General features: G+C 44.6%; 1 protein-coding gene across 2 annotated transcripts in view; it reads right to left on the bottom strand.

Annotated features, from left to right (window-relative positions):
• Positions 1 to 9,720: 9,720 nt before the first annotated feature.
• The window catches only part of SPP (signal peptide peptidase), a 49,905-nt gene continuing 34,932 nt past the window's right edge, over positions 9,721 to 24,693 (bottom strand). The window contains exons 11-12 of one of the 2 annotated variants that reach the window (XM_086522139.1): positions 10,128 to 10,264; positions 9,721 to 9,990 (exon numbers count right to left, since the gene is read on the bottom strand). In XM_086522139.1, the coding sequence (XP_086378265.1) occupies positions 10,157 to 10,264 (108 nt within the window). In that variant the 3' untranslated portion in view covers positions 9,721 to 9,990; positions 10,128 to 10,156. The remainder of the gene's footprint in view (positions 9,991 to 10,127; positions 10,265 to 24,693) is intronic. The other variant, XM_086522140.1, reaches the window with a different exon arrangement.

Below are 24,693 nucleotides of genomic sequence, written 5' to 3'. Positions count from 1 at the left end.
GCACATAATTTCCTGAAGTAGGACCATTTCATTGTTGGCGGAGATTCCCTGCAACGTATGAGTTGGCAGTGAAAGTAGAGCCACCTTAAATACAAGAAAATGTGCATGCAAGCAAGAGTCAACAAGTTAGAAGAATCAAGATCAGTTCGATTAACCCCAATTACTACAACAACCACTCAGAGGACCCAACCACAAGAGGCATCAGAAGAGCAGCAAGACCTATTGAGTCGCATCATTACTCATCTTGATAATCTGTTTGTGCATTTGGTGCAACAAGGCATGCACACAACCACAATCAAGAGCAAGGGAGAGGACAACAAAGGCAAAACCAAGAATACCACTGCTACAATTGTGGAGAAGACTGCCATGGTATGTATTACTGTCCACACCCAAGGAGACAAAATTTCAACAGAGGAGCCAAACAAAACCAGATTTCACCACCAAGAGCAAGACCACAACCACCAAGGCCACCACAACAAGCACCACCCGTGCAAATATATTACAACGACCAGTGCAACCACAACCACCACCACTAGTTGGCAACTAGGTGGTGAGTGTCATCAGTCTTGACAAGATGAGAGTGGAGAAACACATCAAGGGAGTAGAGGAGGGTAAGACCAATGCTGAAGAGGTAGACACCATGGGAGGTAAGCACTCTAAGCCTGAGGAAGCTTCAAAAAAGGAACAAAAGAGAAAGTCTAAGCCACGACAAAAAACTGGCATTTTAGATTTCACAATTGGTGAGTCTACAAAATCTTGTGATCTTGTAAATGATGTTTCTATGAAAAACTCAAAGGTCCCTAAGGAGGAGAGCTACCCAATTATCCCAGAGAGACCATGGCTCATGGCCATGAGAGCAAAGCAATATCTAGACACGGGAGTTCTCAAGATGCAAGGTAGAAAGGACAAGGACATTCTATACAACACGAAGACCGGTAAGCAAAAATGGAAGGACCTAGAGACTACTACATATGAGCTCTTTAACATTTCTACTACAGCATTGGAGGAAGAATCTACAACAACGAATGATAGTGAAAACTCTCTTGAAATCATGGGTCTCATTCTCACAAACCACAACAAGCTGGATCCACCAGATATACAACTGCAAGAAGGAAGCATGAAGTCTTTGGCACTACACCAATCAAAGGAAGAAATTGCAGACCAAACTGGAATGGTTATTACCAAGCAATGGGATTGTGAAGTCCACCCTAAGGAGATTCTTAACCAAATGGATGAATTGGCAATTTCTTGGCAACCTAGATATAGAGATTATGTTTGATCATATTGTGTTAGATGCATTTAAGAAAAGCTTTAAAGAACCCTTGCCACAAGGTATGGGCATAAGGGTCATAGAAAATGGATCCCAATGTGAGAAAGATGGAAGTATGGTCTTGCACGCATATAATCGAAAGGAAGTGTTTTTCAACATGTGGATTGCAGCCTATCTTTTGTATATGCTATGCACTTTGGCACAACATGTATCAAGATTGTCTTTAAGCTACAGGGTTGGTGGCTTATTACCAATGTCAAGAATGGAAATGGACCTTTTTGACAATACTCAAGAGGATAGTGACTCTTTTGCTTGCAAGGAGGCCATAAATGGAGGACCCTTGGTACAATCTTGGGGATCATGATTCTATGTATTGTCTTGGAAGGAGCTACAGTACTCAATTATCCTTTCACTTACAGTGGTTACAGATACTTTCCTTTTTTGCATGAGGCAAGAAGTCTTATTGTTAGGACATTGCAGGTGACTATCCTATTCTTTACTTAGGATCCTGGAGGATATTGACACAAAATTTTGGAAGCCGTAGGCTTCCCATTTACTCAAAGGCTGTTTGAGTTCTTGATCATTGATGATGCTCTAGCCAGGGAGCCTTGTCAGGACGTATTTCTTTTCTCCAAAACAGGTGAATGGTCTAGAGATCTCACTAATGGCCAAATACAATGGCTAGTTCAAAAGGCAACTAGATATCGACTTCTTTGTTGTAGTCTAACTCAAGTATGGACTAGAGGCATGAATGCCTCTAGTTTCAAGGGGAGGGCTAATGAGGGCCGCTTTTCAAATTTTTGGTCCACCTATCTCTTGGTATGCACTTACACGCTGCGTGAGATGGCGTACCTCACGGCTACGATGCACTCAGTGCCCATTTTCAAGAAATTGGCACCAACCTACAGACAAATATAGTGTGGCCCAGTGCGCCCAAAGTGCAGAATAATGATCTATCGAGGGTGGCAGCACGGCGCCGGTAAGGCCACATTCGCGAGAAAGTGCAGGATCTGCTGGACATGGCGTCCGTGCTGGAAGAGGCTGCCCACTACATTGGCTTCCTCAAGATGGAAGTGGAGGCGCTCAAGCGAGGCAACGGCGCGTAGGCTCTTCTTCATGGAGCTGTCTCCTTAAAAATATAATTTCGCCCAAGATCTTTATTCAGCACCTGTGCTAGATACCCTCTCGGGAGAGGGGATCAACGACGCCAACCTGCGGCCAAGCGGCCAAATATAATGTGGCCCGCCGGTGCACCCAAAGTGCAGAACAATGTACTATCGAGGGTGGCAGCACGACATCGATGAGGCTGCAGTCGCGAGAAAGTGCAAGCACTGCTGGGATTGGAACAGCTAGACACGATGTCCATGCTGGAAGAGGCTGCCCACTACATTTGGCTTCCTCAAGACGGAAGTGGAGGCGCTCAAGCGAGGCAACAGCGCGCAGGCTCTTCTTCATGCAACTGTCTCCTTGAAAATATAATTTTGCCCAAGATCTTTATTCAACATCTGTCCTAGATACCCTCTCGCGAGAGGGGACAAGAATGCTCAGCCCAATATATCTGCTGAGCATGGTGACAGTCCCAAAGACAAGGACGAAGAAAATACTCCCTGCTACGAGCTCAACCCTGGCCTCAACTCCTTCCTGCCTTGGTTGATGTGAATCACCATTTGTGTGTGTGTGTGTGTGTGTGTGTGTGTGTGTGTGTGTGTGTGTGTGTGTGTGTGTGTGTGTGTGTGTGTGTGTGTGTGTGTGTGTGTGTGTGTGTGTGTGTGTGTGTGTGTGTGTGTGTGTGAGAGAGAGAGAGAGAGAGAGAGAGAGAGAGAGAGAAGAGATCCATCACCCGAGTGCTGCATTTCACGTCATGGGTTTTCTGAGTCTTTGAGGTGGTTTATGATCTATCGCTTTCTCTTGCCTTATTAACTTGTGCTTCTGAACCCTAAACCTATTCAAGGTGCCCTGTACAAAGGAGACCATGTTGAGAAACCAAATATCCTACAGGTCAATTTAGGGATGATTGCAAAGTCTTAGAGCTTTTTACTTACCAATGACCCTATGCAACATCAGATCACCGAGTACGGTTTGCAATTTTTGGAGGAGTTACGTGGCTAGGTGTTGAAAATGTAGCCAAGTGGGTAGGTACTCGATACATCACTTTTTTGATGGGCAAGACTTTTTTCTAGAAAATACTCGGATGTCAAAATTTGTCTGTGGTGGTGCCTTTGTCAGAGTTGTTTGGTGTATCTAATGTACTCGGTAGGAAATGTGAAAAATGTGAAATTTTTGGTGCTTTCACAATGGTAATAATCAGACTGGTAAAATTTGGCAAACACATGGATTTTTTATCCAATGATCAAACGCCATTAGGTGTTGAGAGAGAGAGAGAGAGAGAGAGAGAGAGAGAGAGAGAGAGAGAGAGAGAGAGAGAGAGAGATTGGAAGTTCAGCTAAATGTGCATCTCTCCTCTTTTTTTTTTTAATGGGTGTCTAGTGAGCAACCATAAGATCTCGCAGGCTTTGGAAGTTGTAAATCGCCATTATGTGAGCTAGGACTAGAAATTCTTTCAATCTTGGCATGTATATCTTGGAATTACATGATCTCTATGTGTGCCATGACCTTGGGTGTTTTCAGCGATGAGAGCACTCCCAATATATGAGCTTTTACAGAATTGTTACTTCATGACTTTATCTCTGCATCTAGTAGGCAAATACACCTGAGACTTGCATCTTTCCTATGCAAAAGCACTTGCATTTGGATCTAGATTGTATCACTTCTATTTACTACTCAGATAGACTCTTTAGGCAATAAATTTTCACTTTCAAGCTTCCATTATAGAACCTCGTTGTCTATACATCTGTTTGAATAAAGGAGACTTTAGGTCACAATTGAGCAAAGCAATAGCTGAACATCTACCTATTTCACATGCGCCTCATAGAATGGGCTCTAATTGTCTTGTATTCATAGTAGATTTGCAAGTCAAGTCTAGTAAAAATAATTAGATCAATTATACCTCCAGAATCTCATTGAGATGGTTATGAGGAGGCAATTGGATATGCTTGAGCTCATCATGCATTGGGCACATCACTTCATCATCTCCACTACATAAGCCATTAATGTAGTTGCAGCGGGTGCATCCATAGCTTGTTGCTCTCATTTCCTCCACCATTTCAGTTTTGAGCTAGCAAGGGGAAATGGATGAGGGCAGCATTGTTGCTCTTGTATCAATTTGCTCGGATTTGTCTTCGCTCGATTTTTTTTGCTCGGTGATTAGAAACCCCCGTGTATATATGTGCTTCAATTTGCATCACACACACAATCAATCTCAACTGAGGTTCTCATTATTTCTTTAAACAACAAAAAGAGGAATGTGGAAGTTTGGGCATAGGAAAGAGGCTACATAAACTCGTTCAACATCAATCACTTAACCTCGACTCAAAGAGCAGTTTAATCAATCTTACCATTGACATTTAAAATCACGTACTTATAATGTCGTTAGTTTGCCTCTCTATAGTGTTGCCTTGTGTGTTCATAACATGAGGGAAAAACATTTACTCCCCCTTAATGCAGATGTCTGCATAGAGGTTAGTGAGAATTTTGGTGCCTAGTACCTTGATATGGTTATGTGTATAGTACTTTCATTTATTTTATATTGAATTATGCACGCTAAATAGTGTGTGTTGCGTATACGGTGTGTGCCTTGGTGGACATGAAGTTTGAATTGAGCCAATTTTCACATACCTTGTAGACTTCTTGAAGTCCTTGTCCTTTGACTTGGTTGGTCACCCAAGTTCTTTCTTGGAGAGAGGAAGCAAAGTCTGTGTTTGCAAAACATTTGATCTGAGTCAATAAGTCTTCCAAGAAGTGATAGCCTTTGAATCTTCTTTATCTGCTCAAAACCTCCAAGTTTTTCTGCCCCTTAAGCTTACAAGAAGATCAAGAGGCACATGTCATTATCTATAAGAAGATGATTCATTGAAACAACGTAATTGAAACCCTATGAGACGAGAAAAGTAGATTACATAACTACATAACACTATCAGATATATTTAGGGAAGAGAGGTGTCATAGTTAGTTGAATTATTTGATTTTTCTATGGAGTGTTGTGCCCAATGAGGACGTGACGGTGCCTATTGTGTGGATCACTCTTCATGAGCTGTCAGGAAATGCCTCATGGGGTGGTTGTTGGAGATATAATATTGGTGGTCATGGAGAGAGAGCATGAAGTCCCGCGCGGTCATCTACAACTCAAGAAATACATCTCAATCTTCCCTCAAAAACCAAGAAATGCATTACAACTCTTCTTTTTCACACACCAATACTTTCGCGCACACATGGAATATGCTAAGAAATATATGTTCTACACAAGTTCACTCCAACATTGAGATGAAAATGTATTTTCCCTCATGGGCTTGCTGGAGAGGTCACATATATAATACAAAGTTAAATTTAGCATCGAGTACTTAACCTTGACAGAATTGCATTTTTGCCATAGACAGACTGCACATCTACTTCAAGTCTCTCAGAGCTCGTGCTATAGTTGGGCAAATTTGTTCTTCAAGTTTCATAACCCCCAAAGCTCTCAACAACCAAAATGTCAAAGAAGCACTCAATAGACTTGAAGCATCTCAATGGCAATAAGTCTTGACAAAACTAGGTGGTGGTGACATGAAGCAGAGTTATTTGTTATTTCTTAGTATTGTTGTGCCTCATGCATGATCACGTGGGCATTCATATGCTAATCTTTTTGCAACTATATGAATTTTAGTATGGTTCCACTAAATACACATAATACATAATTGGTGCCCACATGAGCACATCCTTGCACGCCACCAACTTTTGAACGCTTGTGCTGCTACCTAGTGGTCACTCCGTGAAAAGTTCAAACTAGATGGCACAAGTGAAAGGCTAACAAATTAAGCATGTTGCTCTTCTATACCCTGAGAGGTACTCTTCTATACTCCATTTCATTGCACTAGTGGCTAATTATAGATTGCTTTTACACCAAGACCTATTGTGCATGGGTGTTCAAAGGTGGAATGCTAGATGTTTCAACCACCTTGTATTGTAAGCTAAGCACATCCAATTCATGTGTCGGCTACATGAATCAACACAATACTAAAGAGTTCGGGTATTTTTAATTAATTTGAGAGTTTGCTCTCTCTACCACTGAGGTAGAGTTTATTTTTGTTACCTTGTCCTTCTAAGCAGTCATTTGTCTCAATACTTGCTCAAATATTGCCATCATTTATCAATCCCAAGTTGTATCCGTGTCCATTGATAACAAAACATTTATTGTTGTAGCTCAAGGATCAAAGCTTGCCACTAAGATTTTCCAAGTCAACATGAGGTATCATTTTTTTGAGAGGTACTAGAGGAAGAGCTTAAGTACATTCCTTCCTCTAGGTTCACTCACCAAAGCAGTCTCTTATATCAAGCATGAGATAAAGATGCAAATCCTTTGCATCTTCTAAGGAGGAGAAATTAATAAACACTGTGTTTTTCTCATGTCACTACTGGTTACTTGAACATGTATTTTCATTTACTCTTGTTGTATTACCTTCCACCATTATTAGGGTGCTTTGAGGGGGCATGATAGACGTGTGAACCTACTACCATGGATATTTGGACATGTAGAAGGAAAAATAATTAGGATATTTGGAACTTTAGATGGAAAACTTTATATATAGGTTTACATGGTGTATAGCACAACAAGTGCACTTTCTTCATTGTTCACTTTCTCAATTCAATCAATCTAGTTCATCCTACTTTCATCAATGATTCTCTCTCTCTCTCTCTCTCTCTCTCTCTCTTTCTCTCTCTCAAGCTAGTTATAAGGTTGGGGAATTCGTTTTCCAAAGGAGTTTGCCATTAGGTGATCAGTTTTCCAAAGAAAGGTAAAAGAGCATAGATTAAAAAATGGATGAAAGAAGAAACTAGTATGAGGGAACCATTGTGTTCTTAAAATCAAGAACAATTACTAAAGCCTGGAACTAACATAGCCAAAATGACCAAAAGAGTTTGGACCAACGTGGGTGCATGTCAATATGCACTATGTTAAAGCCCCTCCAAGAAAGGTACTTCGAAAAGTGTAAAGGGCATTGATTCAATGAGGAAGAAGTTTGTGCTTTGGATAACATTAACATGTTCTTACCCCAAAACAATTGCCAAAGCTTGGAACTGAAGTAGTTGGAACAACCAGAAGAAGTTGCACTATGTCAAACCCCCGTCTCTTCATACTATTTTTGGTTGATTCAAAATCTTCAAATTTCCAATTTAAGGAGTCTGTTTAGGGATTTTTGACCACAACAAACACAATGGTAATGTCGGAAGCACTGTTCCCCTCAAATGCTATTTGAAAAGGGTTTGTTTATCATCATACTGTGGTTTAAATACATTTCATAGTTTGAAAAAATATATTTAAAGTCCCTAATCTCAATAGTAATGTTTGTGCTTCATTCCCGGAAAAAAAAGCTTCGCTTCTCTCGTTGGTCTCTCCTAATGTGTTAGACGTTATACAAGGGACGTTGCCCTCAAAAAATGCATAAATGGTTGCTTTTTCTTGTAGAATCATTGATGAAGAGGGATCTTAATGAAATGCATGCATTGTTTCAACATGCGTACATCACAATGGTCATGGGTGAATGCTTATACATGGCTCTTGCTACCTGCTTTTTTCTGTTCTATGTACTTAAAACTTTCCTAGATAAATTTGAGAAAGTTGCTTTCAAAACGTTCATGTCACTATGATTGAGAAATGCATCGAGCAAAGTCAAGAGCTGGAGTAAATATGTGGGCCATTTGGCATTTGTTGCTTAAATAAGGTCTAGAGTTACACTCTTTTGGTGTTAATTTTGCCATAACAGTGGACGTGTAGTTCTAGCCATGGGTTCTAGTGTTTAATTATGGTGCCATGGTCGTGCCCAATCCATTGAAATTTGTAAAATTTTGTGACCACTTGTGCATGACCTTCATTGTGATAATAAGATCAAGTAAGGCCAATGTAGTGATAATAAAATAACATAGTTCAAACCAAGTAAGATCAAGTAAGGCCAATGTAGTGATAATAAAATAACATAGTAGTAGTGCCACATGGGGTCTAATTGCAAAGCATATCTTTGTGGAACACAATAGAGCGCAAAATTTTGAGCACTTATAGAAATTATCAAAATAGGTTCATTTTACATATTTTCAATGCTTTTTTAATTGAACAAAGACTTAAGACGCGTGATCTGCAATATCTTCCTCTACCAAGCTACATTCTCTTGCCAAGGACATATCATAGTTGATTATGTGTGCCGCCTCCGGCATGAGTCACGAGCTTTAAAAGCAACAAATGTTGAAAAACATCCACCTTTCAAGATCCTGGGTCCTATTGTAGTGTTCAAGTAAGACAAAGAATGCAAGTGTCTCTCTCTCTCTCAACTATCCATAAGTCGTCTGAAAATATGCATCATTCAAGTACCAAATCTATAAAAACTGACAATTTTGCTTTGAAAATCCAACTTTCACCTGCTCTTGTCTGCATTATGGCTCAACATGCATTCTAACTCAATATACGACACTTAAGCGCCATTGTCAGAAGTATCAACTTGAAGCCAAAGTTCTCTCTTTTATAGACTACAAGCCATAACCAGTACATTAGTGACAAAGTTTGGTAGCAAGACAAAAGACTCTCACCATGTACACGCCCACTAGTTAGTATCCACGCCCACTAATGTACATAACCGGTACATTAGTGACAAAGTTTGGTAGCAAGACAAAAGGCTCTCACCATGTACACTCCCACTAGTTAGTATATCATGGCCAATAGGCGAAAGATCCATATGACAACCACACCAAACTTACAGAAGCAACACGAGAAATATACCCTCTTTGTAGGCAAACTTGAGGTATATACGGTGGGTGTCACACTGGGGCGGGAAAGGTCTGGCCATGCCGAGGTGGCAGCTCGCCATTTGCCAAGGAATAAGCAAAAGTTGGCCTCCAGCCCATGTCACAGGGATGGGCTAGCAGCCTCGGCCAAATTCTCCAGGCAGTGGCCATCTCAAACGTGTACACTGGAAGGGAGACGATGGGGTTTGAACCCTGACAGCACTAAAGGTGGGGGTTTTACCACTTGTGCGATTTCGATTTGTTGGCAAGAATGTGCAGCTTACCCGGTGTGACAGCACCATGGCCGGCAACTTTCAGAGAGAGAGGGGCAGGCACCCCAGTGTGACACGGGCCTAAGAGTAAGCTCGAGGCAATTGAAAGTGGTGCAACGGGTCCGCATTTACAAGAAGAAACAAAGAGCTGAAGTCACATGTAAAGAACAGATTGTAGGCATAATCCAATGTGGTCAAACAACATTAGGAAAATACTAAACGGATAAAAGTGATTAAAAAGCAGCATAATTCCCATTAAATTACTTCTTTACACCATTCACTGCATGCCATGCAAAAGACCTCATTCACTCGATCCAAACTCTATCGAATAAAAGACTCAAATTTTACAGTACAAACATGTACATAATCCACGTCTCTTCAGCCTATTCTACAACTGCCTGTAAAGATCTTCAAAATTGAATCTGAAACCTATGTGTTCAATCTCATCCTTTTGTTTGACAATTACAATGTCTTTAAACTTCTTGTTTTAGCAAACAGTTCATACCCCTACTTACAGGGTAATCTCTGCTTTATCCAAAGTGCGCACAGACGTGCAAAAGCGAGACGCCAGCATCCTATCTGTCAAAAGCAGTCAAAGTCTTAACATAGCAAATCTGTGCAGAATTGAGTTCAACAATCAATTTTTAGAGAGAGAGAGAGAGACATTTTCTTGCTTGGAGAGGAGACAAAACAGGCTTAGGAGTACGAGACTTTACCATTAGGATCTGGCATCACCAAGTTCTAATTAATCTTGCTTTTGATCTATCTTGGTATCATTTTCAACCTTCTGATCCTTCTGCGAGTCCACTGATTTCTGTTCTTGTGCTGAGGTTGACTCGTCAAATGATAAAAGCTAAACCACCAAAGCAAGAGTAATTTAGACAAAAAGGCACCTCTCTCTCTCTCTCTCTCTCTCTCTCTCTCTCTCTCTCTCTCTCTCTGAGGAAGCCCCCAGCACATGGATGCCTTCCAACGCAACTGAGATGAAGCTAGAGAGGAATTTGACTGCCATGATCAGCAACAACAAAAAAACAACCGAAAGACAGTTCAATATCATCGATCAGGATGTCCTCACTAAAGCACACAAAATTCGACAAGGAGATAAGAGGAATGAAGGTAGTGATGTGTATGGCTTTAGCCTTGACCTCCTCTCTATGATATGATTCCCTATGTTATATGCTTCTGCGTGTGTACCCTCTCTAGCCCACTAAGATGCCAATGTGGCAGAGGTCATGTGATAGACCAAATGTGGCATAGGTCATGTGAGAGGATGTGGTCAATTTCCACCTAGGATGATGATGTATAGGGTGAGGTGTCACCCCATAATATCACACTTATATAAGAGGCTTATATTCTCTGGTAGAAAACCAGAGAGAGCCCAGCTTACATGTCACAAGGAACCTCAAAGTTGGTACAATTTTTCCTGCTGCTTTCACTAGGGTTTTGGCCCCTTCTGTCCGGGCTTTATCCTCTAGGCCATGCCATGTCATCTGCCGAGTGGGCCAAAGGGGGTTAACCCACCCAACTTATGGAACCGGCAACCCTTGTAAAAATAAAAGTCAAGCAACATACATACAGCCCATAGGGCGCTTGCTTTTGGAGCCAAGGGCCTTTAGAATTGCAGATTTTCATGTGCCTGCTTTTGAGCTTGGCCAAAGGCCTTTATAAGTGTGCCCAAGGCCTCCTCTTTGCTCAGATTAGCTTGGGAGCGAGAGGAGGACCTCGGACATTGTGCATAATAATAAAGAAATATCGATAAGGGCGTTAGTCTTTGCTTGGATAAGCTTGGGAGCGAGAGGAGCAGGACCCTCGAGCATTGTACTCTGTGAAGTAGAATAATAAAGAAATATTGATAAGGACACAGAAGTACGCCGTGCCATGTCATTTCTCTCTCTCTCTGTCACAAACTACTAACGTGTCAAAGCCCTGAAGAATGGAGTCAACTTGCAGATCCTGGCCGAGGGGCCTAAACCCTAAGAAGAACAAGTAACCAAAGAAGAAGTCCTACCAACTTATGGGGACCCCATCCGATGGGGCCCCAAGTGACATAAAGGATTAAAATAAAACAGCACCCACGCGCACACTCACGCGAAAAACTGATGACATGGTAGTTGTACCGAAATTTCGGAAATTGCGTTAACGCGATGACGTGGCGGACTGTACGGATTTCCGCGTTTTGCGCTGACTGCTGTACGGAATTCCGTGATTTGTGCTAGCAACTTTTTTTGGCATTGCTTTTGGACCAGAAACTTTTGAGTTTGAAGGCTTTTAATGTAAACTGCTTTTCATAGGCCAAGGGCCTTCAAATATATACTGAGGGCTCATTCTTTGGTATGCTTCTTGGAGAAGGTGTAGAGCGTGGAGTACCGGCTTGTATTGTGTTGATGCAATATAAAGAAATACCGAAAGGGGCGCCAAGGTTTGGGGCCAATACTCTCTGGGGTGAAATTCTGCCACTCCGTGTCGCGTGTCGTCTCTTTCTTTCAGTTCAGTTGTTATTGTAGTGCTAGAGGTTTGCTCAGTCTGTTCTTTTCTATTGGCACGTGGTGCCCGTCTTGTGAAAGTGGTATTAGAGCATCAGGCGTATGCTTTTCTGAAAGCATACCGGTCCTACAAAAGCGCAAACAGAGCTATTGGAATTTTACTTGAAGTATCTTCGGGGTCCGGACCCCGGACTTATTTTACTTATTTTTCTGAAAGCATACTGGTCCTACAAAAGAGCACACAGAGCTACTGGAATTTTACTTGAAGTATCTTCGAGGCCCCGACCCCGGACTTATTAGGCACTCCCACCCTTACTTCATCGCGCATTGGGCGCGCTCCCGTCTTCATCGCTCTGTCTTACAGGGCATAAGCTATAAAGAACCCAATACATAGAATTCATGGATTCAACAGAATATTTCCAGTTTCTGCTCGACGAGCTTCACGACATTCTTTCGCGGCATCCTCAGCAGAATCTTCTGATGTTGCAAAGTTTTCAACAATTTTTGAACAACATGTTACCCCCTCTAAGAAGAATCCAAGATTTCTCGAGCAACGGGATTTCTTAAAGATAATGCTATGCAATGGTGGTATTCAATCGCGACACAACCGCATGCTCCAAGGACTTGGTAAGCTTTCAAGACAGTTTTTGCGCGTAGTTACATGATTTCGATCTTTGAAGTCCGGATTTTGGCAGAGTGGGGCAACTTGAAAATGCTTGCCACCGAAACCATGGACGACTATAACCAAAGGTTTCTCGACGTGTACCTTCCAGTGTCCTTCTCTAAGTTCATCTCCTTGGAGGACCAATGCGAGCGCTACACCATTGGACTACCATCACCATTGCAGGAATATTGTCTCTCCAAGCAAGTCTCTACTATGCAAGAGCTTATATGACCATGCCGCGGTCAGCTACAAGCTCGTGAAACGAAAGTTGGAGTTTACCACAGAAGAGCCTCCGGCCACTAACCAGAACTCCCGGCAACAACGAACAAATTCTCGGGAATCCCGTGAAAACCAACCTCAAGGGCCTCGTCTGACACAACGTCAACGAGACACCTTGTTACAAGAAGGCCGATGCTTCGAATGTTTCCAAACAGGGCATACGTCCAATACATGTCTTGAGCAAGCCTCAACGTCCTCAGTGCAACCTTCTGCTCCCACGTAAGAAGGCTAGACATGCTATTGGACTAGTACCCGATAACGGCTTGAAAGCCCTTATTTTGTTTGACCCCGGAGCTATGGAGAACTTCATCCATCCAGAATTCTTGAAGCAGACGCACTTTGATTTAAGGTTGCATCCGTACATACGTACGGATTCTATCTGTATCGTACGTCCGTACAATACGGTTCAGTACGTACGGATAGGTTCCATACACGTTTTTCTTTTCTTTTCTTTTTTTTCGAGGCTGTTGCTCTATTTCAGCGGATTAGGCCTCTCTTTTTGAAAAACGCTTTGCTGCAGCTGAGAGCGACTAGTTTTAGCAGAGATATAGGTACAGTGCAGCGTGTGCTCCTCTCTTGCAGTTGCCAGCTTTGAGTGCAGGTGCGGTTTGTAGTACTTACTACTTATTAGAGTCAGGACTTCAAACTGCAGTCTTGGATTATGATGATTCATTATGTATTTATTTTGATGCTCTTAGTGTTTATGTGACCATGACAGCAGACATCTGACACTATTTGGTTAGCTAAGCTCGGCTTTGTGTTTTCATTGTTCCATTAGTCGTGGACTCTAGTTTTTGGCATTTGCAATGGCCTATTGTTGATTTGCTAGTCTTTATTAAAAGTCTTGGTGAATGCATATATAAATGTATTAAGTACTCTCAGTTTTAGGCTTTGTGACAAAAAGTACGAATTTTTACATACCTGAAAACTCAATCCATTCTGTACTACGTACCTTACGAACCGAATTTGTACCGAACACTACGTACCTAACTACCTTGCTTTGATTATGATGCAGAGGGTGGAGAAATTGAAGCTGAGCTAGCCACGGGGCAAACTCAGAAAGTGGTACCGCTCATTGGTGCACTTCCAGTGACTATACAAGATTATCATGGAAAAGCTCATTTCCACATTATGAAGTTGGGCAATTGCGATGTTCTCTTGGACATGCCCTGGTATAACAAGAATGATGCAACTCTCCAGGTCCGGAACCGAACCATCACCGTGATGCAGAAGGGCAAGCCAATTGTCCTCAAAGTTCAGTTGTCCGAACAAAGCCTTGAATGACCTCTCTAGTTGTTTTCTAGTTAGATACTTTTGAACATTGTTTGAGAAAGTATTGTTTGAAATTTGTTTGAAATGGTGCTATCTGTTTTACCTGTCTTGGTGCCGATTTGAATTGTTTCACTCTGGTTTTCAATACTGGTTTCAATGATTGGTGATTTTATTCCTGGGTGGAGAAGTGAGGACAACTGTTTTGGTATTGTTTGAACCTCCAAATGACATAGGTCGATGCCTGGGGAGCGTTCCGTTGTATGCTAGAAAACCTCCGAACGAGGCAGGCTGATGCCTGGGGAACGTTTGGTTGTATGCTTGAACCTCCAAGCGATGCAGACTACGGTCTGGGGAGCGTTTCATTGTGAGCTCATGGCCCGGACCTATTTGCGAGGCGAGTGACGAGGTAGTCGTTAAGTAGCTTCATACCGCAGACCGTTAGTCTCGGGGGAGTGCTCAGCGACGTTGTTTGTTGTGTCATGTAACATGCATATGTAAGCATTTGTGTTGCATTGTGATGTGCCAACCACTGAATATTCCTAATTCGATGAGATTGCCTGGATATGTAATTTTAGTGCATCAGGACACTCGTGGAAGATCAGTGTGGTCTGGGTGTGATGGCTAATTTTCCTACGCCGGAATATCAAGAGTTCCGATCTGGACGAGAGGAGAAGCCAACTCCTTGATCAAAAGAGCCGAAAGGAGAAGCTAACTCCTTAACAAAAAGAGCAAACTGATTGTCCCTCGGAATGTCCCTCGGAAATTTTTGAGCTAACTTGAATTGTTCTACAGATATGCTGTAATCGCGGACGATTACTTTCTTTCAAGAAGGGGGGATGTCACAAACTGCTGACATGTCAAAGTCCTGAAGAAAAGAGCCAACTTGCAGATCCTGGCCGAGGGGCCTAAACCCTAAGAAGAACAAGTAACAGAAGAAGAAGTCCTACCAACTTATGGGGACCCCGTCTGATGGGGCCCCAAGTGACACAAAGGATTAAAATAAAGCAAGACCCACACACACACTCACGCGAAAACTAAAGCCATGGCAACTGTACGGAAATTCCGAAAATTGCGTTGACATGATGACGTGGCAGACTGTACAGATTTCCACGTTTTGCGCTGACTGTTGTACGAAATTCCGTGATTTATGCTGGCAGCTTTTTTGGCATTGCTTTAGGACTAGAAACTTTTGAGTTTGAAGGCTTTCAATGTAAATTGCTTTTCATACGCCAAGGGCCTTTAAATATGTACTAAGGGCTCATTCTCTGGTATGCTTCCTGGAGAAGTTGTAGAGCGTGGAGTACCGGCTTGTATGGTGTTGATGCAATATAAAGAAATACCGAAAGGGGCGCCAAGGTTTGGGGCCAATACTCTCTAGGGTGGAATTCTGTCACTCCGTGTCGCGTGTCGTCTCTCTCTTTCAGTTCAGTTGTTATTGAAGTGCTAAAAGTCTGTTCAGCCTGTTCTTTTCTATTGGCACATGGTGCCCGTCTCTCTCTCTCTCTCTCTCTCTCTCTCTCTCTCTCTCTCTCTCTCTCTCTCTCTCTCTCTCTCTCTCTCTCTCTCTCTCTCTCTCTGTATGTGTATGTATGTCACAAAGTGATGACAGGGCTGCCCGTGCCCGGAAGAAAAATGCTGACGTAGCGGCTGACCTGCTCGCTGCAACGTAGATCGTGGACCTCCCAGCGGAAATTGCGGAGGCTAGGAAAAGCAGCCAGCGGCAGTTTTTTTTGGCTGATTTTTGGCTACGCTGAAAGCTTTTGAATTGCTTTATTTTTACCTTAAGCAAGAGAAAGAGGGAGAAAGGGCCTTTGCTTTATTTTGAAAGCCTTTAGAGGCAGTTTTTATGGGCAGCTTTTTAAAGAAGCTTTTGGAGCTCTGCTTTTGGTATCCCATGTAACTTTTAAATAAACGGGCTGGCCTCTCACAACTCAGAGCATCTGGACGCAGAGTCCGAGTGTGAGCGCCTGCCCGCACTCTTGTACTTTGAACACAGATTAATACAAAAAGAAATACCGAAAGGGGCACCAGTCTTCGAGGCCAATATCTCTAGGCACGGAACTCTGTTGGGCCAGTGTCGAATAAATTGTGAACTGTGAACTGTTTTGAAGTGGTTATTTAGTGCTGTCGTTGTAGATTCTTGACTTGGAGTGTCCAAGTCTGTTACATTGGTATCAGAGCATGGCCAATTTCTCTTCTATGGGAAATCTGATCCCAATTTTTTTGTTCCGCGGGTCTTACTCAAATTTCCAAGGCTCGATGTGATCCCTCTACATCCGGAGATGCAGGAAGGGATCACAACGAAGATTCCGGCAAGGAGTATGGCCCGCCTCGGCCTACTTAGGCGGAGCGTCGTCAATTGATTGGCGATGCAACAAAGATGATGCTAAATTTTGCGAAGGACCCAAAATTTGTAAAATATATGAGCGAGACTTCTTTCCAGGAGGTGCACGCACAGTGGCAGAAAACCACACCACCACCTCCAAAACCCGCTCTCAAGAAACCTTCTACTCACAAGAAATATACAGAGAAGGAATTACAAGAGGTGGTTGATGCACGAATTGCTCAGCTTTTTGACACGCAGAACAAAGCTAAAAAGCACGGCAAAAAGCAGAAGAAAGGCACTGACTTCCCGGGTTATTTGGGTCGTCATTCGACTTTTGAAAAGGCAAAGAAACAAAAGAAGTGTGTTCGATTTGAAGAAGTACCCAGATCTTCTTCTTCTTCTTCTTCTCATAGTTCTTCTAGCTCATCTGACTCGAGCGAAGAAGACCGAAAAAGCAAAAAGCAAGGCAAGAAGCAACGCTTCGGAAAAGCAAGAAAAAGGCAAAGAAGTCTAAATCTCGCCCCATGAGTGACAGTTCTATAGAGGACTCGTCTATAGACAGTTCAGACTCTGATGACAGCAACTTTTATGCAAAGAAGAAGAATTTTTACAAAGCCAACGAGTATGACTTTTTGGAAGACAAAAGCAAGAAAGTCCGAGAGTTTAAGGAAGGTGGATAGTCAATTAAATTTGACACATTTTTTGGTTATAGAGATGCTTCGAAGGCTTTGTCTTTGTACAGCAGTTTGACATCGCTTTCGCGGGAGAACGCTACTCAAAGCACTCTAAGATTCAGAGAGCTGCCTCTTACTTTAAGGGGAATGCTCGAACTTGGTGGTCCACGCTTCTATTAAGCAAGACTGCGCCAGTTAAATGGCTGAAATTCAAGAGGCTTTCTTCTTGGCTGACGCGAGAGTATGAACGTGATATACGAACTACTTGGAACCATCTTCGGATGACCAAGAAGGATACAGTGGACGATTATTGCGAGAGATTCTGGAGCTCTTTTCTACCCGCCTATTCATTTAAGAAGATCTCGTTCAAGGAACAGATTGAGCGGTTGACCTTGGTCTACCTACAGAGATCTGAGATCACTGCTTGGAACAGAAGTCAGCTTCTATTCAAGAGTTAATGAGTCATGCAAACGGGGTTTTGCCATCCACTCTGGCAGTCTGACCTACCCCACTGATGAGATCATGACACAAAGAGCCGAACAGACTTCGCAAAATGAAAGTAGAAAGAGGAAAAGCAACCCAGAGAAGAAAGATGCATGACCCAAGCTTACTCCTCACGAGAGAGCTCGCTTCATCGAGGAAGGGAAGTACTTTGGATGCGGGGAAACTGGACATATCTCCGCGAAGTGCCCTAAAAAGGCACAGAAAGAACAGAATGACAAGAACGACGAAAGGCCTGAGAGTTCGAGAGCAGCTGAGGAACGTGGAAGAAAAGGCAAGATGAAAACAGGACTGGTTCCAGATTGCATGGGCATCGATCCCAGCATGTTGGACGAGAGTACAGAACTTTGCCGAGCTTGGGACAAAGTGAAAGACCAAGAGGCCCTGCTCTTCTTTGATGGAGGAGCCAAGGCCAACTTCATTTCACCGGAATTGGCGGCACGGCTCGAGATCATCACTCCCGATAGCTCTCCCAAGCCCACAGCCTCCAGTGGCCAATCTCAACAGCTGCTGGGGTGGGGTTGGGGTCTATGCCACAAGTCCTCCCACAGATGCCCACAACTCGGATCCTCTGAAAACAGCACTCTGCAACCTGTGGGGCCTCAACTGAAACTCGTTGTAAACGACCCTCACCCTATAGCTCGAAAAACAGGGTAGGTACAATCTCTGAACAAGCCCGAACTGCGATGAGGACTCCAATCGTGTGAAGGCCCCCATCCATCTCGGCGTTGCTGACTCGAGAGGTGTGAACCACTCAGCTGGTATTGCCTCTGTGATGTCCTAGCACATGCTCTGCACCCCTCTCATGCCATGTAGCTGGATGCTCTGAAGCTCCTCTGACAAGCCTAAGAATTGTAGCCAGTCACCTAAGGTGCGTGTTGGACCCTCTACCATGGGACCCCAAGAAACATGAGGCCTACTACCAACCAAGTGGCCTCTCCAAGTGCTAACCATGGGGTTCCAAACAAGGGGCTGTCGCAGATGCTCCTCCGTGCAAGTAGGCTGGTGCTGCTCCAGGCCTCTCCTCAACTGCTCCACTCGGAGCAAACTCACAACAAAACAGTCCTCCAGACTCCTGCTCAGGCCAACTCTGCGCATCTCTGTGAAAATCCATCTAGTCGAAGGTCTCCAAGGGCCTCCAACCTCAGGCACTCTAGCACTAAGTAACTGAAGCAAAAACTCCTTCCAAGGCTCCTCCCCTGGAAGCAATCCTCTAACAACAAACTTCCCAAGAAGGGCTCTACTCTACTGTACTGGGTCTATGATCCCCAACCCCCCCCTAAGAAAAGGGAAGAGTGATGACTACCAGGCCACTTTGGCCCGGGCTATCTGAGTGTCGCGCCCTGACCAAAGGAAATTCCTGATCAGCCTCTCTACCTGGCTGATGCAGGAACTCGAAAAGATCCAACAAGATTGATGTACCACATAGTAGCCAACACCACCTGGTTGGCCACTACAACTCTGCCTGCCAGAGAAAGTCATGCGGAGCTCCAATGCAGCAGCTTCCTCCTGATGGATAGGAGGGGTGCAATCTGCTACTCAGGAGACAAGTCCGGACCAACCTGACAGACTAAGTATCGAACTACAGTTCGTGGGGGAATCCATCCGAAACCCTCACCTGGCAACCAATCACGCGTAGGAGCACTACCAATCGAGAAAGCCACAGTCTTTATCCAGTTGATCCGTGCGCCTGATGCAAAACAAAAGGTCTCAAGAGCCTACTTACACATGTGAAGGTTGGCTCTTGGCCCTCCAAGTACAAAGCTGAGTCGTCTGCAAACTCAGCTCCAGTAACTTGTCGCCCCGAATAGGGAGCCCTAAGCCACATAGATCAACCTGCTGTGAAACCAAAAATCTACTCATTGCCTCAACATAGGAGAAAGAGGAAGGGGGCAAGAGGGCAGCCCTGTTTGACCGAACATGTGAGCATGAAGCGATCTCCTCTTCCCTCTTGCAAAAGTACCTGTTTGTGTGCCTGTCTGTAGAGAGTTGACACACCTCTGATCCAGGCATCTGAGAAGCCCATCCTGCGTTGAGTGCCCCCACTCAACTCTATCGTAGCCCTTCTCAAAATCGAGAAGAAGTATCACCAGATCCTCACCACGAAGACGAGCGAGGCAGGTGCCTCCCAAAACGTAAAGATATTGTCAAGGATAATACGCTCCTTGACAAAACCAGTTTGCATCCCATGTATATGCTCTCTAGAAGTGTCCGTGTCGTCTCTCTCTTTAAGTTGTTGTTATTGAAGTGCTAAAAGTCTGTTCAGTCTGTTCTATTCTATTGGCACGTGGTGCCCATTTTGTGACAGTGGTATCAGAGCATCAGGCGTGTGCTTTTCTGAAAGCATAAGGTCCTGCAAGAGAGCAGACAAAAGCTATTGGAATTTATTCGAAGTATCTTCGGCCTCCGACCCCGGACTTATTAGCCAAGGATTGGGGCCAATACTCTCTGGGGTGGAATTCCGCCACTCCGTGTCGTGTGTCGTCTCTCTCTTTCAGTTCAGTTGTTATTGAAGTGCTAAAAGTCTGTTCAGTCTGTTCTTTTCTATTGGCACGTGGTGCCTGTTTTGTGACAGTGGTGTCAGAGCATCAGGCGTGTGCTTTTCTGAAAGCATACAGGTCCTACAAAAGAGCAGACAGAAGCTATTGGAATTTATTCGGGTATCTTCGGCCTCCCACCACGGACTTATTAGCCAAGGTTAGGGGCCAATGCTCTCTAGGCTGGAATTCCGCCACTCCGTGTCGCGTGTCGTCTCTCTCTTTCAATTCAATTGTTATTGAAGTGCTGAAAGTCTGTTCAGTCTGTCCTCTTCTATTGGCACGTGGTACCCGTTTTGTGACAGTGGTATCAGAGCATCAGGCATGTGCTATTCTGAAAGCATACAGGTCCTACAAAAGAGCAGACAGAAGCTATTGGAATTTATTCGAGGTATCTTCGGCCTCCGACCCCGGACTTATTAGCCAAGGTTTGGGGCCAATACTCTCTGGGCACCAAGGTTTGGGGCCAATACTCTCTGGGCTGGAATTCCACCACTCCGTGTCGCGTGTCGTCTCTCTCTTTCAGTTCAGTTGTTATTGAAGTGCTAAAAGTCGGTTCAATCTGTTCTTTTCTATTGGCAGGCGGTGCCCGTTTTGTGACCGTGGTATCAGAGCATCAAGCGTGTGCTTTTCTGAAAGCATGCAGGTCCTACAAAAGAGCAGACAAAAGCTATTGCAATTTATTCGAGGTATCTTTGACCTCCCACCCCGGACTTATTAGCCAAGGTTTGGGGCCAATACTCTCTGGGCTGGAATTCCGCCACTCCGTGTCAGGTGTCGTCTCTCTCTTTCAATTCAGTTGTTATTGAAGTGCTAAAAGGTTGTTCAGTCTGTTCTTTTCTATTGGCACATGGTGCCCGTTTTGTGACCCTGGTATCAGAGCATCAAGCGTGTGCTTTTCTGAAAGCATACAGGTCCTAAAAAGAGTAGATAGAAGCTATTGGAATTTATTTGAGGCATCTTCGGCCTCGGACCCCGGAATTATTAGCCAAGGTTTGAGGCCAATACTCTCTGGGCTGGAATTCCGCCACTCCGTGTCACGTGTCGTCTCTCTCTTTCAGTTCAGTTGTTATTGAAGTGGCCATGTGCCCGTTTTGTGACAGTGGTATCAGAGCATCAGGCGTGTGCTTTTTTGAATGCATACAAGTCCTACAAAAGAGCAGAGAGAAGCTATTGGAATGTATTCGAGGTATCTTCGGCCTCCGACCCCGAACTTATTAACCAAGGTTTGGGGCCAATACTCTCTGGGCTGAAATTCAGCCACTCCGTGTCGCGTTTCGTCTCTCTCTTTCAGTTCAGTTGTTATTGAGGTGCTAAAAGTCTGTTCAGTCTGTTCTTTTCTATTGGCACGTGGTGCCTGTTTTGTGACAGTGGTATCAAAGCATCAGGCGTGTGCTTTTCTGAAAGCATACAGGTCCTACAAAAGAGCAGACATAAGCTATTGGAATTTATTCGAGGTATCTTCGGCCTCCGACCCCGGACTTATTAGCCAAGGTTTGGGGCCAATACTCTCTGGGCTAAAATTCCGCCACTCCGTGTCGCGTGTCGTCTCTCTCTTTCAGTTCAATTGTTATTGAAGTGCTAAAAGTCTGTTCAGTCTGTTCTTTTCTATTTGCACGTGGTGCCCGTTTTGTGACAGTGGTATGAGAGCATCAGGCGTGTGCTTTTCTGAAAGCATACAGGTCCTACAAAAGAGCAGAGAGAAGCTATTGGAATGTATCTTTGACCTCCGACCCCGGACTTATTAGCCAAGGTTTCGGGCCAATACTCTCTAGGCTGGAATTCCGCCACTCCGTGTGGCGTGTCGTCTCTCTCTTTCAGTTCAGTTGTTATTGAAGTACTAAAAGTCCATTCAGTCTGTTCTTTCCTATTGGCATGTGGTGCCCGTTTTGTGACAGTGGTATCAGAGCATCAGGCGTGTGCTTTTCTAAAAGCATACAGGTCGTACAAAAGAGCAGAGAGAAGCTATTGGAATTTATTCGAGGTATCTTTGGCCTCCGACCCCGGACTTATTAGCCAAGGTTTGGAATACTCTCCGGGGTGGAATTCGGCCACTCCATGTGGCCAGTCGTCTCTCTCTTTCAGTTCGGTTGCTATTTAAGTGCTAAAAGTCTATTCAGTCTGTTCTTTCCTATTGGCACGTGGTGCCCGTTTTGTGACAGTGATATCAGAGCATCGAGCGTGTGCTTAGTGTTACGGGACCCTGAAGAGCGGCCCGTAAATGGGACTTAGGGGCGACGCGCGTTCGCCAATTCTTCACCTGAATACAAGTTAGCCGACTTCACAACACTTTGAGCAAGTACTTCAAATGGGACGCACGAGACAAGAATTGGAGAACAAGCCTGTGACGGGCGCTTTTGTATTGATTCCAAAAAGATGATTACAAAAAGGGACGGAGGCCCCTCCAGCGCCTCTGAAGACTGGGTTAACCTAACTCCAACCTAATATGGGTAGATGGTTTTATAGATGTGAGGATTGCCACCCCGGCTCCGGTTAAACAACCGGCCCTCTCTCAGCTACCCCGGCAGGATGCGCACGGATCACCAAGAGTGGAGTACTACTCCCATATAAGTACTTCAATTCGGGGCACTCAGGCATAACCGCCTAAGCCCCAAGTCTTTGGGATAGAAATCCCTCTCAAGAATCACCCGTCGGTCCTATCAGGGAGCCGCGGTTTCAAAAACTGTGAAAAATGCCGAAACGGCCCCGCGGGCGCTTCTCGGGCCAATTTGAACCACGGGACCCCAAGGACCCGGCCACCGCCCAAGCGGGGCTCTCACTTTGCAAAAAGCCTTTCGAGGGCTCCCGGAGCCATGGTGGTTCGCGGGAGTGACGGGTCCGGGGAGCATGGCCGCGGAGAGAGGCAATTTCACCGAAACGGGGCACCATAGACCCGGGGTCCCCCTCAAGCACCCTCCACGTTGGGATATGAGGCTAGAGGCCCATAGGTGGAATGGGAACGTGGAGAGCTGGCGGGCATGAGGGACAGCCCACGCATGAGGCACATGAGTCAAGGTGGACCGCGGGAGGGCCGTCGGCCGCCGGGGAAAAAGCTCCCTCTCACGAGGATCCCAACATTCTCCCCCCCCCCCTTAAGGAACTTGACGTCCTCGTCAAGACTCAGAACATTTGACCACATAGTGCTTACATCGCATAACTGTCGCATACTGCATATTTATTGTGCTGAAAACTGAAGCATAACTGCTGAACTAATGCATCCTATTACTACTGCTTATTCTGATGTACATGTTTGCTAACTTCTATGCCCTTGTGCTTGAGCTCCGGGATTCTGTAATACCGAAGCAATAGCTGCTTGTCCATTGCAATGACTCTGTCTTCTGGCACCCAAGTGCAATCTGACATAGGGCGCCCTCGCCATTTGACATAGAATTCCAGGTTATTGCGTCTGAAACGGTGTTTGATAATGATCTTTGGCTCAAAAGGATTCACTCCTTTGTCTAATAGAGGCACATGGCGGCCGTATTTCCCATCAACTTGAAATCGTTTGAGTAAGCTGAGTGGACTTCATTGTCGGGCCCATGGACTCCTACGATATGATGTTCGGCCTAGTCTGGTATGACTCCTATGTGATGGGATTGTATGCCAAGGGCATGAATCAACTCATACTGGACATGAATGGAAAAGGGGTGATTGTTCCGATCATTCGACCAATGGACACACCTCCTGCCCGCAAAACCACTCAAGCTAAAACTCCTCCTAAACCACAGCCTTACATACCACCTCAAGCCCGAGGGCAAGTCAATGTGGCCCAGACTAAACCAAGCCGCTTGACACCGACACCAACTAGAGCAGAAAAAGGAAAGGCTCGCGTCAGTTGGGACGACCTAGCCCCAGACTCGATGTGGATCTCCCCAAAGCAAGCAGAAAAGGCTCTCAAACAAGGGGCTCAGATTCACTGTTATTAACCATGTCACAGAGATGTGGCAACTGCTAACCTTGGTTGTTGGTTTCTTTCCAATGGGGTTTATTTTATTTGTTTAAGACCCTCTTTTTGAAGTAGCAAACGGTCGGACATTGTATGGCCAATGTGAACGGTAGATTCACCCGCAGACGGGAAGGGGTCGGCACTGGAATTCGTATGGTAAGAGGATGTCTAGGCTCAGAGCAAGATCATATAGGTCCCCCCGTCGCACTTAGCAAGTTGGTGGATACTAGGAAGTGAACTCAATTAAGGCGTAAAGTCAAGGTGGGACTACCAACAAAAAGTATCCGACAGTTGGGCCACATTGCATTTTTGGATGCGGTCCCAATGAGGATAGATGGTCAGAAGACCAGTGGGAGCCCAACGGAAGCATCTCCTAAAATTTAGGGAACTGCTAGTTTGGGCCACGAAATGTGTTCGCGTCATTACCTTCGGTATGACTAGGGGAACACTTTACAACTCTGCCGCGAAGTCAACTGACGCACCATTTGAGATATTTTTAGCAGGGAAAGCCCAAACTCGGAAACTGGGCGACGTGTCAGCTTGTGAGCGATTCTGCCACTCTGGGAGGCAAAAACGAGCTGCATATCATCAAAGGGGGCG

The sequence above is a fragment of the Adiantum capillus-veneris genome, chromosome 10 (genome assembly GCF_014529385.1).
Source record: "Adiantum capillus-veneris isolate H3 chromosome 10, ASM1452938v2, whole genome shotgun sequence".
Classification (NCBI taxonomy): Eukaryota; Viridiplantae; Streptophyta; class Polypodiopsida; order Polypodiales; family Pteridaceae; genus Adiantum; species Adiantum capillus-veneris.
This window is presented reverse-complemented; position numbering and strand designations above follow the sequence as displayed.